The 20674-nt window shown below is 40.2% G+C and overlaps 1 protein-coding gene across 2 annotated transcripts; it reads left to right on the top strand.

Moving 5' to 3' along the window:
• Positions 1–464: 464 nt before the first annotated feature.
• GDAP1 (ganglioside induced differentiation associated protein 1) lies at positions 465–20286 on the top strand. Of its 2 annotated transcripts, none has more exons than XM_059042854.2 (6): positions 465–955; positions 1874–2066; positions 11352–11525; positions 13495–13589; positions 15968–16082; positions 17075–20286. In XM_059042854.2, the coding sequence occupies exons 1-6, from the start codon at positions 839–841 to the stop codon at positions 17455–17457; spliced, it is 1077 nt and encodes a 358-aa protein (XP_058898837.1). In that variant the 5' UTR covers positions 465–838; the 3' UTR covers positions 17458–20286. The 2 variants fall into 2 exon arrangements, with proteins under 2 accessions (XP_058898837.1, XP_066874256.1); XM_067018155.1 differs by having other exon boundaries at positions 772–955; positions 1874–1921.
• Positions 20287–20674: the final 388 nt, after the last annotated feature.

Raw genomic sequence — 20674 nt, forward strand, 5'->3', positions numbered from 1 at the left:
TTCTGCTCTAAAAATTCCGTGTTTAATTAGCAGATGCAAACTATTATATATAGAATGGATAAACAGCAAGGTCCTACTGTATAGCACAGGGAATTATATTCAGTATCATGTAATAAACCATAATGGAAAGGAATATGAAAAAGAATACGTATATAGGTATATGTATAACTGAATCACTTTGCTGTACACCTGAAACTAACACAACATTGTAAATCAACTATACTTGTTTTAATATTTATAATATTAATATTTTATTATATTTCAATAAAATGTTTAAAAACATTTAAAAATGGGCAAAATATTTTCTGTGTTTAACTAGACTATTTTAAATCGCCATTGTTTATGAGATTTATTATTATTGTTGTTGTTATTACATGACCGCATAATAGCATCTTCTAATGAAAACTCATAAATCTTTATCCTGTTGTTTTGTCTGTAAACCGGAAACTTCCCTTCCACCAAAGGCACAGACTCTCCAAGAGGAACCCTAAGTATCTTGGGAAATTGATGCTTTTATGCCTGAGCAACCTCTACTCCATCTACAAAACCGATGAATGATTTGCAATCAACATTTTCCATTACTCATCTTAAATAATCAGGGACTCATAGTTGAGATCGTTTTCCCTAAAAAACGTCCAATTGCACCTCCCAGGTGACTTCTGTGCGCAGACTCCCCCCCGCAGCTTTCTCGCCCACGAAACTACACTTCCCAGCGGTCTGTTCGTTCATCTGCGCGAACTCATCTTTACCGGCTCCGGGTGGCATCCCGGCAAAGCTAAGGGCTGGGAGAAGTAAAGGACGGACAGGCGAGGCCCTCCCGCGCTCGCGCATCCCCAAAATGGCCCGGAGGCAGAACGAGCAGCGAGGGGGAGCGCCCTTGATGGCGGAAGGCAAGTCGGACGCGGAGGTTAAGCTCATTCTGTACCACTGGACGCATTCCTTCAGCTCTCAAAAGGTACAGGCCTCCGCCGGGCGGGCGGTGCGGATCGGGTTTCAGCACCGGGACAGCTCCCTCTGGGTGTTGCCCGGGTAAGCCGGCCCACTTAGAAACAGGCCTCCGACGCCCTACCCCCGGCGGGCGCTCCCTGAGGGGGAGGGGTGCGCCTTGTAGGGGAGCAGGGAGCATCAGTCTGAGGTGCAAAGGCACTACCAGTCGTGAAATGCGACAAAAAAAGCATCGCTTTCGGTATTTGGGCGGGAGGCCTTGTCTCCGGGGCCGTGGAGAGCGAGGAGGAGGGAAGCACCTTCCTGCAACCACATCGTCTAGGGTTTCTTTCTTTCTTTTTTTTTTGCGGCACGCGGGCCTCTCACTGTCGCGGCCTCTCCCGTTGCGAAGCACAGGCTCCGGACGCGCAGGCCCAGCGGCCATGGCTCACGGGCCCAGCCGCTCCGCGGCATGTGGGATCTTCCCAGACCGGGGCACGAACCCGCGTCCCCTGCATCGGCAGGCGGACTCTCAACCGCTGCGCCACCAGGGAAGCCCTAGGGAAGCCCTAGGGAAGCTCTAGGGTTCCCTTCTTTTACTCTTGGTCGCATTCACTCTCTTCAACAGGCCTAGCCTATCTGTTTCAGGTCCTTACTATGGGGAGGACGCATCGTAAGGTTTAGGACACCGAGAAAGTAGTAGTGATGAAGGGGGTGACTGTGGACTGAATATAGCCAGAATCCTTTTCATTACTTGTCTTTTCTCACTTATAAGAGGAAGACGCTAGAATATATCTCACTTGTTAATGCCAGGAATAGGAATAGTTGAAAAGAATGTTGAAAATATTAATAACTCAGGGAAGCACCAAAGAGCTGCATGGTGGGATCCAGGGATGTCATTTAATTAAAGGCCTCCACGCGTTGTGGTAACCAGTGTGAACTCTTCCAGGTGCGCTTGGTAATTGCTGAAAAGGCATTGAAGTGCGAGGAACATGATGTAAGTCTGCCCCTGAGTGAGCACAATGAGCCCTGGTTTATGCGTTTGAACTCAACTGGAGAAGTGCCTGTCCTTATCCACGGGGAAAACATTATTTGTGAGGCCACTCAGATCATTGATTATCTTGAACAGACTTTCCTGGATGGTAATGTTAAGGCTATTTGTGATTTCTTGGATTTACTTTCAACACAAATATATGTCTTCCTTCCTCCCTCCCTTCCTCCCCCCTTTCCTCCCTTCCTCCCCTCTTTTTGGTTTCATGATGGTGGTTTAGTGCCAACAACCTTTTCCATTTCCATAAGCACACAAATATAAAATGGGTCAATAGCATAAATTCTGTCTAAGCCATTGTAACTCCACTGAAAAGATTTCACGTAAACTACCAATTTTATTTTTTTATTTTTTATTTTTTTTGCGGTATGCGGGCCTCTCACTGTTGTGGCCTCTCCCGTTGCGGAGCACAGGCTCCGGACGCGCAGGCCTAGCGGCCATGGCTCACGGGCTTAGTTGCTCTGCGGCATGTGGGATCTTCCCAGACCAGGGCACGAACCCGTGTCTCCTGCATCGGCAGGCGGATTCTCAACCACTGCGCCACCAGGGAAGCCCTAAACTACCAATTTTAATGCTGGAGCTTCCCTTTTAAATTCACTTGCAAAAAACCCTGCAGGTGTATGGTTTGTGGTGGCGATTTATTAGCCTTGAAGTCAAATTCATAATATTGATTTTAAATGCACAGTATGAAAGAAAATCAGTTTCATTTAGTCTACTAAATGGTTCTACCTTAAAAACAATAGGAGGGAAAAAGAGGAATAAATCTTAGGCAAGGGGGATTAGAGTGTTGGTATACTTGGAGATCTTTGCCCTTGTTACATCTGTATGGTTTGAATTTTATATCTTTTGTGAGGAATTATAGGGCTCCAATCAGTACAGTGCTGTTAAGTAATAATCGTTTATTGACAGCCTGTTTTGTGTCAGACATTTTATAATTTCTGTTCTAGTCAGTCTTCCAAAAAAAGCAACCTGAGATAGGCATGGTAGACTAATGATTCCCCTTTTGTACATGAGGAAAGAGAAACAGAGGGGTTGCCTAAGGTAACATAGCTATTTTATGGCAGATTAGGGCTGGAATGCAAGCCTTTCAAATCCAAACCTTCCTATTACATGGACCATCTCTCATGGTCATTGCCAGCCACTTCCAGTGTCTTGCTTCTTCCTAATAACAAGCCTTTGAGGTAAACTGTAGCTTCAATATTTGCCCAAGATTACACAGCTGATCACTGACAGAACTGAGAGCAGAACAGAGGGCTCTTAGCTATCAGCTAAGCACTCTTCTGAAAAAGAAGTTGCACGACGAGACCCAGTCACTCTTCACCTGCCACCAGTTATGTGGATGTTAATTGGGCAAGATAGAACCAGAATATAACCCCCAATTACTGGAAGCTGAGAAAGGAAATTATAAGGCCCCCAAAAGCCTGAGGTACTTAGAAGAAAGATAGGTATAGGACCTAAATGGGGGCTGGGGGGAGTTTACCCCAGGGAATTAGATTAGCAATGGGCTTCCCTTATTTTTAACCCAAGTGTTTAGTTCCCTAAGATTTTGATTGGAGGTGACCACTGATCTAAACCAAAGGCCACTGATCTAAACTGCTTTTCCATCCATCATTACTTGCTATTCCTTATAAGTCTAAATGCTGGGGACTGCACAGAAAATGGGGGCTAATTGATTTAAGACAATTTTCCTCAATCTTGAGCTTTTTGGAAATGGACAAGTCTGTTGAGTAATAATTTGTATTTCTTGGGAGAAGTGATTATAATAATGTGAATAAGACAAAATAATTGCATACGAATTCTACTTTAAATCATCAAAAACTTTAAAAAGATATAGCAAATGAAAATCATGTTTAAATCTTTTGTTAGCATCCCTTGAACTACTATTACTACCATTCTCCTCCTCCTCTTCCTGACATTATCTCTCCTGGGAGATATTCAATAATATACAGTGTTACTTTACAGGATAGTAATGTTAATGATTATTAGGTTTCATCAAATTTTTTTTCAGGCTTTTTCTTTTTCTTTGACTGTATAATAGCAAAACTGAAATGCATTCTGAGTCCTGCTCAAGGTGAATACTGACCTTTTCTTACAACTAGTTATTGAATCAGAGGACAAGGTACAGTGGGCTAAACATTAAGAGGAGAATCTGGAAACTAAGGACTTTAATTCTGCTTGTACCAATAGAATAAGTAGACAATCAAGAATTCTAGCTCTTAGTCTGAAGCTGTCGCAAACTGGTTGCATGTCCTGGGTGACTTGACTTTTCTGTTTGTCCTCTTGGATTAGGTGATATAGTTTTATCAGTTGCAGAGATAAAGCAAGTCCAATCAACCCTTATTTCACTCTTTCCCGTTTCCAGTTGAATGAGTAGTCATTCAACTGGAAGGGGTAAAGGAAGATTAAGACTAAGGGAACTAAAACCCAGGTAGATATGAAGACAGTAAGAAAACAGTTATATAAATGCAGCCTAGTCTAGTCTCCAGATGAAGCTTGTCTCAAAGTGTTAAAATGAAAAACAAACATGTAAGCATTATCATAATGATCATTGAGATAAGTTGTATTTATCATTAAGAACTCATGGAGATTAGGAAAAGGGCCAGACAAGAGAGAGACAAATGTTATCCCAATCATTAAGGAGAGGGGAGGCTGAATTCTAATCCTTACTACTTAACTCGTATTCCATGGACCAGCAGCATGGTATCACCTTGGAGCTTGTTAGGAATGCAGAATTCTAGACTCTACTGCAAGTCTCTTGAATCAGAATCTGCATTTTAACAAGATTCCCAAGTGGTTCATAAATACACAAAAGTTTGAGAAGCACGACTACAAATTACTGTGCATTAAATAATTGCTTAAGCTTTAAGCAGTGCTATAAATTACTGTCTTTAAGCGTGGCAGAGTTCTAGAATGTGTTGTCAAAAATTTTTAAAGTATATATTTTATGAGTATCTCGATGAAAAGGAATCAGCTTAACTTTTACATTACTGGAGAATGTGTTTGACACTTTAAAAAGTGAATCTGTTAGGTGCTGGGCATAGTTCTAGATACAGTGTATCTTGATTTAGGCAGAGCATTTGAGATTAAGTCATATGATACCCCTCTGGAATGAAGGAGCATATATGGCTAGATGAAAGTAATGCACATTTTCCGATGAATAAACCACCGTAATGAAGAATATTCATTTATGAATTTCTTATAGCATGTTGCTTGTTTAGCTATATTCTCTCATTTCACTTATCCTATGATAATTTTTATCACACTTTAATTATTTCAGTTACTTGTAGACCACTGTAAGCACCGTGAGGTCAGAGACAGTGCTTGTTTCATAAACAACTGTATTTCCAGTGCCTGGTATGGTGCCTGTTCTTTAATGGGAGCTTAATAAATACTTTTGAATGATTAAAATGAATGAGTTATTGAAAACAGATGTCAGCCTGGACAGGGATCTCTACTGGTGTTCTTTTAGGCTTCTATTCTCTGACTGAGTGTAACGATTCCATAAATGATTTGAATAAAGACATCGAAGAAACACTATTATACTTGTGGATGTGTAAGCTGTGATAGTTAAAATGATGACTAGCTTATGAAATGCTTCTCATGGAACAATGGAATGGAACAATAACTAAGATAAAGTTTAACAAGGCTAAAAGTAGTATATGAATTTTGTTTTAAAAAATCAGCTGCATTAATGAAGTTTGGGAGACCTGGCCTGCTAATAAGTTGCCAACAAAAGCCAACAGTGAAATAAAAGACTAGTGTGATTTCAAGTTGTTTCAAAAGTATAGATTCTGTCTAGAACATGGCAAATTGGGACCTGCTATATTTGAACTGGTGGGAACATGCAGCATTTTGACCAATGGATGGAACTTTGAGGAAAGGTGATAAATTAGAGTGATAATGAGTGAATGGATTTCATGAGGTGTATAGTTGCCCATGGTTATATAAGAGACTTTAAGTGTATCCATTCATCTAAAGAACAGAGTGTAGTCAACTGGCATCTCCTTTGCTCTTATTTGCTATCCTTTATTAGTCTATCAACTGGGGATTGTACTAAAAATGATGGCTTGCTGACCTGTACGCCTTTCTCAACCTTTCTGTATAATCACTCTTTACATATTTACATCCTTTTGGTATATCATAATCTCTTTTAGTGAAGTGTAACTTGGCCACTAAATAATAAAAAAAAAGGGAGCATGTAATCTCCAGATTATCTAGAAAATTAAAAATGTAAATTGCTAGGAATCTGGCATCCCAATTAAATTCTGATTTTTAGAAGTAAAAAAAAAAGAGAGCGTGAAATAACTACAAAATATGAGAATATAACTGTTTATTACTGCCAATAAGTGGTGACCTGGAATCAAGGATGTCATATGGTGAATACTGAATTTTGGTAATTTAATATGTTTTATAACAGTTCTCTGAAGACTATGTCCCATATCTTATGTCTAGATATATCATTTTAAGTATTCTTAGGAAAAGAATTTGGTTTGGAAATAATCCAAATATTCTGGTATATATTAAAGTATCACATACTAAGTCTGATTAGGAAATATAAATTTATTTTATAAATATAGTTTTATCAATATGTATTGAAAATCAACTCGGATTTTAAAGATAATATTCATTCTGAAATTACTGTTATATTAAAATATAGTTATTTATGTAAGGAATTTTCAATTATTGTTAAGGTCATAAAATAAATAATTTTATATCTGTTAGTAAAAGGGTCTCATATATAGTTGAATAACATTATACACTTTTTCGCACATCTATTGAAATTGCAGTTTAGCACAAAGGACTGTAACTGAGTGCAGAGAAAATGTGGTATATGGTAAGGAAAAGAAAATGAGTCTTTAAAACTCATGATTATGCCAATAAACGTGGTTTTAATAAGTAATTTTTAAAAAAACTTTCTCTGATTTGTTCAATTTTAGTGAACAGGACGGGGTGTTAAAATTACAGAAGTCCTGGTTCTATATTATGTGTATACAATAATGGAACAAACTATCTGATCAAGGAATTTTTGCCCCCCAATTATGAATGTTCCTATAAAAGTTTTAAATATACTACCAATTAAAAAGTAGTTAAACATTTAAAGTATAAAATGTATTGACTATCTTGCTGCAAATTTGGCTCTGTCTCAGAAAATTCTGGATGTGTATAATGAACTTGTGTAATTTGACATCGTGTTTTTTCTCATCTGTGTTTAGATTTGATCTTCCTAGCTCTGAAGTTATGACAGCCTTGAATTGTAGTCAGTTTGTTTGTAACCATATCTCTTGCTTCAGGTCATAATTTAATTGTTTACCATTATTATATTTTTAATAGCCTGGTGTATGACTAGTTGAAGGGTACAGTTTTGTTCAGCTACATGCTGCATATTATCTTATGTACAATGTCATCACTAAGTGATCTAAGTAAAATAAAAAATCGGCAGAGGGATAGAGATAGAAATGAAGTCTAATCTATTCTCATTGAAGGAAGACCTGACCGTTATTCGAATAGACCTAGGGGGTGTCTTCTAAAAACAGTCATAGTAATGCCTCCTTTATCTGCCATCACTGGGGAGTGTAGGAAATCAAAGCAGCCAATTTAGGAAAATAATTAAAACGTATGCCCTTAAGCCCCTAGATTCTTTTTAGTTTTTGCTCTTGGGGAAACTGAATGTAATTTTTAATGGCTCCAGGCCATTGTTTATTCTACCCAATAGTACAGGGACTTGAGAATATATGGAGCTGTTGGTCCCCATTAAATAAAACAATTATTACAGAATGCTTTTATTGTTTCTTCCTGATTTAGAATTTTGTTCTTTTGTTTTCTCTCTTTGTTGTTTATCACATCTTTCTGCTTTATGTCCATCTGCCTGTTTCTAATTTGCTGCCTAAATTTCGGTGCAGTACAAGACCTGCCTTTGTCCCTACTCAGTTCTACAACGTCAGGTCTTATGCCAGTGTACTTACTTACTCTTCCGGCTTAGTTACTAATCCTGGCTTCCACTACTGCAACCTTCCACCCCAATGAAGAGTTCCCAGAATTATTCTTATTGCCTGTTTCTCAAACCCTGTAACCCTTCTATTGCTTTCTCACTCCCGATTGAGGTAGAATACCAAGAAAAGATTTTCTCTTTTTAGTCTCGTAACAAAAATGCTTTATGGAAGGACTGGAAAATAAAATGAGGACGAGAGGGAAGATTTTCTGTATAATTCAAAGGAAATTCCCAGTTGTCTTTTGAAAAACTCTCTTTCCAGAGGCACTGGACAGTTTTGTGTGCTGGTGTCAGGAGGGTGCTGGTGGCACATTGGATGTGCGATACTGGACAGGGTGTCCTTGAAGAGAGAAAGTGAACTTGGAAAAGAACATGGGTTCAGTGGGTATCTGATGCTCTGCCTGACAAAGTGTTTTAGGAGATAGTTATGTAGTAATGGAGCACCGAGTAGAAGATTACTTTCATGCATTCAAATCTTTGGATTCAGACTTGGCCAGATGGACCTTCCACAGAAAGCAATCGGATGTTGTTTTTCCTGCTTTTATTCTCTTTCCCAGGAAGGAAGTTGTATGCTCTTCTGAAAGACAAGCCCCCGGCCTGGCACAAGAAAGCAGCCAGAGCCAGCAGCTATAAATTTAACCACTTGAGGGCTTCCCTAGTGGCGCAGTGGTTGAGAGTCCGCCTCAACCCTCCCCGATGCAGGGGACGCGGGTTCGTGCCCCGGTCCGGGAAGATCCCACGTGCCGCGGAGCGGCTGGGCCGCCCCGAGAGCTAAGGCCGCTGCGCCTGCGCGTCCAGAGCCTGTGCTCCGCAACGGGAGAGGCCACAGCAGTGAGAGGCCCGCGTACCGCAAAAAAAAAATAAAAAATAAAAAAAATTTAACCACTTGAGAGGCATTTTAAAATGACGTGTCATTTATGGTTATTAACCTGTGGCTCTCGGACCCCCCAGAACAGTGGTTCTTAAACATTTTGGTTTTCAAGGCCCCTTTGTCTTAAAAGTTAACAAGGATATTTGGGAGCTTTTGTTTATGTGTTCTATCTATCAATATCTATCAAACCGGAAATTAAAATTGAGGAAAGTTTAAAATACAAGAATATACAACACCACATTCCATTAACTGTCAGAGTGATGGAGTTATCACATGTTGCATAGGCTCTGGAAAATACCGTCATACACTCAAAGAGAGAATAAGAGTGAAAAAGCGATTAACATGTTAGTATTACTATAAAAATAGCTTTGACTTGTAGACCCCCTGAGAGTGTCTTCAGGAAGCCCAGGGGTTTCAGACCATATTTTGAGAACTTTTACTGCTAGGGGTCTGTGAATAGAATTTAGGACATTTGATATCTTAGAGGGGAAAAAAATTACATCTTTATTTTTCACTAATTTCAAACAGAAATTTATCATTTCCTTTCATTTCCAATGTAGACATAATCCAAAGCAATATCAGGAGTGCCTGTGACTTTGTTCGTATGTTCACGTGACTGTGATGTGTTCCTAGCATATCACGTTATTGCAGATATCTTACCATATCACTTATGCCCATCACTACTTTGAAATTATGGTAGTTATTAGACCTGCTGCTAGCTTTTGTTAGTGTATTAATAAAAATACACCCATATTAGTATTTTATAATTTAAAATCACTTTGATAGTTTATTTTAATATAATCAATTTCCTTTGCAATCCTATGTCTTGTATTTTATGCATTTGAGAACATTATTTTGAGAAGAGGTCAGTGGCTCACGAAAGGTTAAGAACTCTTTAGAATTTCAAGGACCTTAGAAGGCCTCCAGTCTGTTATCCTCATGGGAATGTTTACCATGCGTTGGTTGGGATCCTGGTGATATTCGGAGATCCTGAAAAGTCAGCAAGGAAGTGTGCTGTAGTTGGGCAAATCCACGCTTGACGAGCAGAATGTAGCTGACCCTTCATGCTTGGTCGTTCTAATGCAGACTTCAGAATTGGACTCCCGGCAGGGAATTAGGCATTTGCCCACTGGTTTGAGGAGTAATCCGTATTCCTTTTTCTTAGAGAGGCAGAAATAGCCTGTTGGCTCACAATCTTGTACTGCTTGGTCTGGCATTATGAGATATTGCCTGAAATCTTACTCTCCAACCAACTCTGAATTGTCAATGTTTATGAATGAGTGTGTGTGATGCTCAAAAGGATTCCAAATTAAGTAAATAACTCAAACTAAATGAATAAGTAAAAAATAAATGAATAGAGTTGAGGTCATTCTTTTCACCTGTTAGATTAATAAGCTTGTTGGCATTTTTTTTTAGGGGAAGTTTGAGAGTCAGAAGTGGGCATAGATTCTGTAGGGACTTAGCCCTGACCTTTGGATCACGTGGTTCATTTTTATTCTTCTTGAATAGTCTCTGAGAAGTAAACCCTTTGCAGATGTTGCGATGATGTAATAAAGCAGAGCACTGCATTAGGAGTTAATGACTTTGGTTCTTGGTCTGCCTCTAATTAGCTGTGGGATCTTGGGAGAATGTCTCAGCCTACATATCTCAGTGTCCTCTTTCACTGCTACAGAGCTTCTGCAGCTCAAATATTCTATAATAACTAGCAATTTGGGAATATATTAATTCATTAATTGAAATTTATTCAGCACCTACTATGAGCCAAACATTATATTGGGCACTGGAATTCAACAAAGAACAATACATGGTCCCTGCCCTTAAGGAGTCTATAGTCTAGAGTTTAACCAGCAAATGAAGATTGATGTAGAACCCACTTTCCAGAGATAAAATATTATAAATTGCTGGTGAATTCCATGAAGATTATCAATTCCCATTCAGATAGCATCAATGGGATCACTCTTGGTATTAACTGGAACCTGGGAAGGTGTGGTCCCTGATCATCTTTCCGTAATGAGCCTTCATTCACTTAACCAACATGTACCAAGGGCCTAAAATGTATGAGACACTATGCTAGACTCTGGATCATACGTTTCTTGCCCTGAAGGGGTTTATGGGGCAAAAAGATACAAACAACTAATTAAGGTGATAAGGGCTATAATGGAGTATGTACAGAGTGTTTTGCGTGTACAGAGGAAGGCACAGTTGACTTAGTCGGATGTTGGTAGTTGTGGAAGGTTGGGGAAATTTCCGCAGAGGAGTTGGCATAAAAAACTAGACCTTGAGGGTAGTGATTTACAAGGTGGAGAAGTGTGATCGTGTGGGAATCTGGTCTGGTACCTCAGTCCAATTCAAATTTTGAATGTCTGGGCTGGAGAGATATCATCCTTTAAATGCCTTCATATAATACTGAAAATGTTCATGTTGAGGGGCTGGAGTTTTTGTTTCTTGCTTTTGGATGTAACATCTTGTTTGTAACTTTTCCTTCAATGTTTTTGTATGTGTTTGTGTGCGTATTTTAGAAAAAACACCCAGGTTAATGCCTGATAAAGGAAGCATGTATTACCCACGGGTACAACATTATCGAGAACTACTTGACTCCTTGCCCATGGACGCCTATACACACGGCTGCATTTTACATCCTGAGCTAACTGTGGACTCCATGATCCCAGCTTATGCAACAACAAGGATTCGCAGTATGTAAAGATCTTAAAGACCTGGAATTCTGTCTCAAGTTTCTTTTAATTCATTTTTGAGACCTAGCACACCTCAGGAAGACTTGGAGGCAGGGTTGTTGAGTTTGCTTCATGGACGTGCGTGTTATATATCGATCCACGCACCAGTCAGATGAATCTGTGTGGACATTTATTGTCTACAGGACCTGATTTTCCAGCTCTTGGCCTTGAGGGCCAAGCTTAAATAAAACTCAGAAGAGTGGCCTGTGGAAAAGTAGAGAACATAACATGTTCTCATGGACAAATGGACTAGGAATAAGGAAAGCTGGGATCTGCTGGGAGTTAAGGGTGACTGAGTTCACATTTCTGGTCCTTAATTTTTGTTTCATTATGTGAAGAGCTGGGCTACAGGCTGTCTAGCCATTACTCTTCCTCTGAGTTTAGTGATCGGAGATTCACTGAGGTGGAGCTGTGACCTCCGGCTCTCTCCTTCCTCCTGCCCTGAGGATAGGGAAGGGTCAGTGCATGGGATGAGGTTCAGGAGGAGGTGTGCTCCATGGCCCAGGGGATTGGGATGGGAAAGGAAGGAAAGGGAAGGGGCTGTGATCAGACCGGGGCGTGTTTGACCAGGAACTCTCACACCCAGAGCTTCAATTCCAGAAAGCACGTTCTTTCTGTTACATCATACCTCGCCTTTACAGTTCTCTTACTTAGGCTATTTTACTTTCTTTTGGATACCCTCCTCCTCGCTCCTCTCCTCTTGCCTTCCCTGCCCTGCTCTCTCTCCCTCCGTTTTTCTCCTCTCTCTTCCAGTTTCTCACCTTTCTCTTGTTCCTCCTCCTTCTCAGAAATACTCATTATATCATTAAATGATCTGAAACAAGTATTCTGACTATATTTACCTAGAGTAAATATTTCTCTAAATAAGACTTTTTCCTTCCCTTTACATAGAAATTTATTACAGAAAACTTGGAAGGTATTGAAAGGTTGAACCCTGCTCGAGCACTTACGATGTGCTGGGCTTTGCGTTCAGTGCTTTTCCACGGTGCCTCCCATTTCATTCTCAGCCTGTGCGGCAGATACTCTGAGAGCTCCATTTTATTATATTATTTATTTATTTACCCAGATTCTATTTTTATTTCCTGGGAATTGTTAATGGGCTTTGCCATGACAAGCTTCTCCCGGTCTTTCTCTCTAGCAGCTCCCACCTACTGAGATAAGCGGCAGGGTCCTTTGATGCAGAGGAACAATGTAGAGGTAGAAACCCCCTTTTAAGAGGATAATGAAAGGATCAAGATGGGTGATTAGTTTTCTTCTTTTCCTGATTCATTCTTCTTGGTACTATAATAGCTGAAAGGTCACCCTTATAGTTCAGGAAAGTCAGAATGTTACAAGTGAGAGAGGATCTTAAGAAAAAGAGTAGAGAGTCACTAGGAAGAAAAGAACAACTGGTTGCTCCAGTGTGTGTGTGTGTTTGTGTGTGTGTGTGTGTGTGTGTGTGTGTGAGAGAGAGAGAGAGAGAGAGAGAGAGAGACAGAGAGAGAGAGAGAGAGAGAGAGACAACGTGTATGCATGGGGGGGGTCTCATGCATTAAACATTTTTTTTAACAGAGTGCAGTATTTATTTATGTAGACTTTGTAGTGTTTTTTTTTTTAACATCTTTATTGGAGTATAATTGCTTTACAATGGTGTGTTAGTTTCCGCTATATAACAAAGTGAATCAGCTATACATATACATATATCCCCATATCTCCTCCCTCTTGCATCTCCCTCCCACCCTCCCTATGCTACCCCTGTAGGTGGTCACAAAGCACCGGATAGCTCCATTTTAAAAGTGAGGAAACTGAGGCACAGAGGGGGCGTCTGAGGCAGAGGAAGGGCATGGCCCCCAGGGCTTATGCTCTTACCATTGAGTTTCCCTGCTTTTCTTTGTTTCTTGTATGGAAGGGAGGAAATAATTTTCTGTTTCAAAAATGATTTTGTTATCAGGCCAAATTGGTAACACAGAGTCTGAACTGAAAAAACTTGCTGAAGAAAACCCAGATTTACAAGAGGCGTACATTGCAAAACAGAAGCGACTTCAGGTAGGTAAACCGGGCTGTCCTCAATTGACATCCACTGTTTGTATTAAATGTTCTACTTTTTGTACAGTATCACTATTTTTAAGAACATCTTAAATATCGCAAGTCATCAGAACACATGTTACCTTCGGCTTTTAGAAAGAATTTTTTTTTTTTTTTCAGTACGCAGGCCTCTCACTGTTGTGGCCTCTCCTGCTGCGGAGCACAGGCTCCGGACGCGCAGGCTCAGCGGCCATGGCTCACGGGCCCAGCCGCTCCGCGGCATGTGGGATCTTCCCAGACCAGGGCACGAACCCCTGTGCCCCGCATCGGCAGGCGGACTCTCAACCACTGCGCCACCAGGGAAGCCCTGGAAAGAATTTTTTAGAAAGAATTTTTAGAAAGAATTTTAGAAAGAATTTTTAGAAAGAATGCTCTGCTTTTAGAAAGAATTTTTCTTTATTAGATTTGATATTCAGACGTAATGACAGTTGCTTAAAAAGCAGTCATTGCTCATGCTGGTTGCCAAGGAAACTTAAAAAATGTAAAAGCAAGTTAACAAAATATTCTAGGAATCTGTCATTTCAGGTATTTTTCCACTTTGAGGCAGCTTGACCTCTGTTTATGACTTTTTTATACCAATAAAGCTACCACTGAGGTTTTTTTTGTTTTTTTCTTTTAATATATATACCCCACATGCCTTTCAGTTTTTTTCCTTTGTACCTTTTGATCCCCTTCACCCATTTCTCCAACCCCTCACCACCCTGCCTCTGGCAACCACCAGTCTGTTCTCTGCATCTATGAGCTTGGTTATTTGTTTGTTTGTTTTTAGATTCCACCAGTAAGAGAGATCATATGGGATTTGTCTTTCTCTGCTTGACTTATTTCACTTAGCGTAACGCCCTCAAGGTCCATCCACATTGTTGCAAATGGCAAGATTTCAGTCTTTTAATAGATGAAAAATATTCCATTCTATATGTACAAATCACAATTTTTTAATCCCGTCATCTATTGATGAACATTTAGGTTGTTTCCATGTTTTGGCTATTGTAAATAACATTGCAATGAACATAGGAGTGCAGATATCTTTCGAGTTAGTGTTTTTGTTTTTCTTTGACTACATACCCAGAAGTAGAATTGCTGGATTATATGTTAGTTCTATTTTTAATTTTTTAAGGAACCTCCATACTATTTTCCATGGTGGCTGCATCGATTTACCTTCCCACCAACAGAACACAAGTGTTCCCCATTCGCCACGACCTTGTCAACACTTGTGATTTCTTGACTTTTTGATAATAGCCATTCTAACAGGGGTAAGGTGATATCTTATTGTGGTTTTGATTTGTTTTCCCTGATGATTTACAATGTTGAGCATCTTTTCTTGTACCTATTGGCCATTGTATGTCTTCTTTGGAAAAATGTCTATCCAGATCTTCTGCCCATTTTTAAATTGGATTGTTCGTTTGTTTGCTATTGAGTTATATGAGCTCTTTATAGATTTTGACTATTAGCCCCTTATCAGATATATGATTTTTAAGTATTTGCTCCCACTTAGAAGGTTGCCTCTTCATTTTGTCCACGGGTTCCTTTAACTGTGCAGAAAGAAGCTTTTTAGTTTAATGTAGTCACTCTTGTTTATCTTTGCTTTTGTTGCTTTTGCCTCTGGTGTCGGATTAAAAAAATCATTGCCAAGACCAAGTCAGTGAGTTTACCGCCTGTGTTTTCTTCTAGTAGTTTCATGGTTTTGGGTCTTACTCTCAGGTCTTAAATCCGTTTTGAGTTAACCCACTTGGATGTGTCTGCCTCCTGAGGAGGAGGAGGTCTTTCCTTCATCAGTTAGAGTCAGCCTTTCTCTTTCTGCTGACTCTTTGCTCCAACAAACTGTGTAAGCTGCTCCCATGTTGAAAATCTAGCAAACGTCAGCACTCCCAATCTTCCCTCCACCTCCCAGCCTCCTTTATCCTACATGAGCTGAATAAATGAGCTTCCAAGAGAAATGCCTGCAGACACAGCACTCCTTACTCTCCACCTGCTCTTTAACTCACTGCATCCAGATTCCTCTCTCATCTCTGAGCCCTCAGTTATTCATTTGTTGAAGGCTGCTGACGTTCCATTCTGGAGTTGGGCATGAGAGGAGTCTCTTTGTGCCTCTCATATTCTTTGCCCTCTCTGATCATTTGGTTCCACAGGAGTTGCTAGTGAACAGTGGGTCTGACCCCTGGGATATTTTCACAGCCAGGGCATTTTCTGTGAGGTTTGCTTTTGCTTTAACAAAGTTATTCTATTTCTTCTCATTGTCTAGAATAAACAGGCTCCAACTCTGTAAGCGTTTGTATCTGCTCTGCTCTACACTGATGACTTTTACAGGCATAAATAACCTATACGTTATTTTTGTTAATTAGTCAAAGCTCCTTGACCACGACAATGTCAAATATTTGAAGAAAATTCTTGATGAATTGGAGAAAGTCTTGGATCAGGTTGAAACTGAGTTGCAAAGAAGAAATGAAGAAACCCCAGGTAGGTTCTCATTTGTGTCCTTTTTCTCTTTTTCTGGACATCGGGAGTATTTATGGGAACATGCTTAGGTTTCACCAAAAACATTCTGTAATCTGTTTTTAATTGTTAGTACTCATGGGCAGTTTAAATTATGATAGCAACAATAATAGGTGTCAAATTCAGCAAAACCCAGGTGTCTAATTGTAACTCTGCATCTATGTGAAATATGACTGGTGAAGAATTTTTCTGCACAACTTAAGTTATGCTTCATAGATTCCTACCTGGCCTGTTTCACGAATTTTATTGTAAGTAGTTAGTTTGGTTGAATAACCTGAGTACCTGCTTGAATGCTCCCTCTAGTTTTTTCCTTAGGCAGGGAGAAAAACTGCAAATTGAAGTAAAGTATAACATGGGAGCCAGTCTGTGTGTATGTGCAGGCTGGCTGGTGAACATGCATCCGCTGCACCTGTGAACCGAGCTTCACGGTGAAGCCCAGGTGCAGACATATGGACCATTTGCACTATTCTGATTGACAACAAAGTTAAAGACCATTTTACCTGAAACTTGCTTCACAATAGGGACTTCTTCTGTTTTAAATTAGTAACTAAAAGCGGCAACTACTAAGTGACATATGGATTTTCCTAAAGTACACCTGTCATTTTCTTAACCCAGAAGGAAATATCTGTTAACTCCTTTGGCTTGGAGGCTCTCAGCTCCTCAAAATGATAGACAGGCTTTGAGCTCAAGTGGCTCTTGTGGCACCTAGGGACGCAGGTGCCTGACAGATGTCAAGCAAGTCTCCCTTAGCTTGGGATACATTTGCATGGACTTTTTTTTTTTTTTTTTTTTTTTAAAGCATAGAATTACTTGCTGAGTATTGTCAAGAAAATGTACCATGGCCTTCATCTTTTGCTACACTCACCCTTGCTGTTAGGACTAAGACCAAAGATGCCAACCAAAGTCTATTTGTACAGTGCTTGTCCCTTATCCTCCATGTCCCTTTCTCTAATTAGAAGAGGGCCGCCAGCCATGGCTCTGCGGGGAATCCTTCACCTTGGCTGACATCTCGCTTGCTGTTACACTGCATCGACTGAAGTTCCTGGGGTTTGCAAGGAGAAACTGGGGAAATGGAAAGCGACCGAACTTGGAAACCTATTACGAGCGTGTCTTGAAGAGAAGAACATTTAAGAAGGTTTTAGGACATGTCAACAATATATTAATCTCTGCGGTGTTGCCAACCGCATTCCGGGTGGCCAAGAAAAGGGCCCCAAAAGTTCTTGGCACCATCCTCGTGGTTGGTTTCCTTGCAGGAATGGGATATTTTGCTTTTATGCTTTTCAGAAAGAGACTTGGCAGCGTGATATTCGTCCTCAGACCCAGACCAAATTATTTCTAGGCTTGTGGGGATCTAGTGGCGGCAACTCATCTAGCCATTCAACTAGACCCTTCTCCACTCTTCCAGGCCCAGTGAAGAACGACCCTGGGCAGCTAGTAAAAAGCATAATTTACTTCACTCTTTGGCTAGTTTATGCAGGGAGAGGAGGCAATGAAGATGTTTTTGTGGGCTGGTAACTTTGAGAGGACTTATTTGCAAACCTGAACTAATTCATCCTTAAAACATGTGCAAAGTCAAGATACGTGAATGCTGACAGGTAGAGAACAGACCTTTCGCTCAAAATGTCAGTTCAAGTTCTGGGTTATTTTGGGGGAGAACTTTATTGTTATGAGCAGACAGTAATAATAACCTGTGATTGCCCGTAGCTCTTCATCTGACGCTATCTGGGTGTGCTGAGTATTGCACAGTTAGCAGTATTTTCTCCTGGAATTCAGAAATCATCTTTGTTACTCAACACAGGAGTTCAGACAGCAGCAGGGCACAACAGCGCTTCATACTCTCACCGTTAGCTTTAGGCAGAAATAAGGGAGGCAAAGGGACAAAGAAGGGGGGAAAGGGGGAATGAAGTCTGTATAGTGAGGACAATAGAATGCAACTTCCAGGTGCCCCCTGCCACTCAGGGCTGCCTGTCCCCTTAGTAAACATTCTATTTGGCTACTTGTGGCTACAGCCCATGCATCCTCCTGTAACTGAGGACCTTGGAAAAAGAGGACTGGGGAGTTACTGTGGGGAGTTGGCTGGAGAAAACCCTGAGCTTTACATTTATAGCGCCTAATCTGACCTTAGTGTTAATTTTAAATGCACATAAATCACAGTCACTAATTTACTAAAATTAACCGATTACCTACTTGGGCACGAGACGCCTACTGGAACATGTCTGCCTAGCATTTACGTGAAACTCTTAAATTTCCTCATGGTTCCCCAATTCGAAGGTGCCTGTGAGATATCACTCCCATGGACTGTTGTGAACAGTCACTGGGAGTCTTGGCCTCTCCAGCCCTTTTGTGCCCACAGGTGGCATCTAGGTGAATGTTCCAGGTAACTGCTAGCACGGCATGTGGCTGGGGACTGGGTATTCTGTTGGTCTGGGAGTGTTAAATAGGCCCATTCTGCATTTAGGGAGGCTGGTGTGTTAATGGAAAAACTGTTGTGTAAACCTTGCATCTATTTGTTATCATCAACAAAGCCTTAAAAGGTTACAGGGAAGGAGAAGATCTAGTCTTGATCCTTGGCAATTAATTTAGGGGAGATGAAATAAGTCGATAGATAGTGATTCCACCCATATTCCTTCATGTATGTCCGGGCACTGTAGGGGGTGCCTCAGTCCATCTGGCAGGGAAAACCCCTGTGTGTCCCATGAACAATGATGGAACTGCAAGATGCAGTTTGTGCTCAGGAAGAATCTTTCCTGGTGACAGAAAGGTGGAATTTCTCTGGAGTTGGCCAGAAAGGTGTGGGGAGCGGTGTTAGGTGTGACGAGAAGTATGTATGGGGAATGGTGAGCTAAGGTTCCAGCAAACAGCAGAAGCTTGCTTGGACTGCCTCAGATGGGCTGTGCAGATGGCCAAAGAATGTACCTACCAACATTTTCATGAACAGGAAACAGTCATACCTACTAAACAATGACTTTTTGATGGAAAAAGAATTCTATAATTCATGAATCAGTTGTGTTAGAAAATATTATTGAACTGGATACTCTCTGCTTCCAAAAAATTAGGAACATCTCCAGTGTAAACTCAATCCAATAATAATGAACAGAGTGACAGCTTTTATAATGTCTTGATTTTGAACCTTAGTGCATTGTTGTATAGAGTGTCTGAATTTGTTTCTGGGACATTCCAAACCATGTATTCATAAAAGAGCCACAAAACTGATTATTCAGTAGGTCAGAGTGTTTCAGAGTTCTTTATGTCATCCATTTAGAAGCAAGAACTCAGACATGAAGAAATTGAAATTGGATTTTTACAAAAATCTACAAAGGAGGATATTTACCTATATAAGGGTTGTTGATTAAGAATAAAGATTCAAAGTCCAATGCTGGCTTTTCATTAAATTTATATTACTACTGATCAAGAGAAAAATCTACTAAAAGTATTTATGATTTTCAGATACAGTTTCATTGGAAATAGGCTTGTGTCGCTATCAAAGATGATGCATTTGTGGCAATTTCACTTGTTTCATGGATACCCTTGAGTTTATACTTTTAAGATATTTGTTTAGGGGTAAAATGACCACTAGGTGTCGCTGTTCATCCAGCAGACTGAGATTGGGCTTTCTTTAGGTTCAGCAAGTCTTCCGAAATGTTACAAGTGAAGATAAAACATTAATGACCTTAGTTTCTGAAATGAGGGCATCTTCATCAGATCATTCATCTGTAAAAGAGCTTGAGGCATTTGTAGTATTGACGTCTAATGCTTGGAAGGGGTAACTGTACCACACAATGTCAAGCTAAAGTGCTGAACATATACTATTAGCAAAATAGGCACATTTATGTATTTTCTCTTTCATGATCATTGGTGGCCTGGCCAATGTGCTCCTCAATTTGCAAAATTTGTATAAATTAGAAAAATGCCTGAGGTACTAAATTTATGTTGGCTATTTATGTCTTAACACAAATACTATTTTATTGTTGTTGCTGTTACATGCCTTTTGGATCTAATTTCCTTAATTGCAGATAGTTGTAAATTGCTTGCTTGATTTTTAGTAATTATTGATATTGACACCAGAGTTGTAGACTTTTTGGTGTTGTTGAATGTAATAGATCAAGATACTATTCCGCCTGTAAGATCAATGAAATTAATTGGAAAATAAATATGTGTCCTGAAAGTACTAATTTTGTAATCTTTTTTGATAAATCAGATTATGTTTTCCATTTAATGTCAAAGCATAATGTTGTAATTAAGATAAAATAAGCAGAAATTAGGTATTCAAAATATTTAGCTATAGGATGTCATATTTTCCTTGTAACATAAAAATTACTGACTCTCGGCCTTCCCTGGTGGCGCAGTGGTTGAGAGTCCGCCTGCCGATGCAGGGGACACGGGTTCGTGCCCCGGTCCGGGAAGATCCCACATGCCGTGGAGCGGCTGGGCCCGTGAGCCGTGGCCGCTGAGCCTGCGCGTCCGGAGCCTGTGCTCCGCAACGGGAGAGGCCACAGCAATGAGAGGCCCGCGTACCACAAAAAAAAAAAAAAAAAAAAAAAAAAAAAAAAAAAAAA

Source organism: Kogia breviceps, chromosome 17, assembly GCF_026419965.1.
Source record: "Kogia breviceps isolate mKogBre1 chromosome 17, mKogBre1 haplotype 1, whole genome shotgun sequence".
Classification (NCBI taxonomy): Eukaryota; Metazoa; Chordata; class Mammalia; order Artiodactyla; family Physeteridae; genus Kogia; species Kogia breviceps.

Coding starts and splice junctions, on each gene's coding strand:
- GDAP1 (XM_059042854.2), top strand. CDS start 839: ATGGCCCGGAGGCAGAACGAGCAGCGAGGGGGAGCGCCCTTGATGGCG. Junction 956..1,873: donor ATTCCTTCAGCTCTCAAAAG/GTACAGGCCTCC, acceptor GAACTCTTCCAG/GTGCGCTTGGTAATTGCTGA. Junction 11,526..13,494: donor TGCAACAACAAGGATTCGCA/GTATGTAAAGAT, acceptor TTTTGTTATCAG/GCCAAATTGGTAACACAGAG.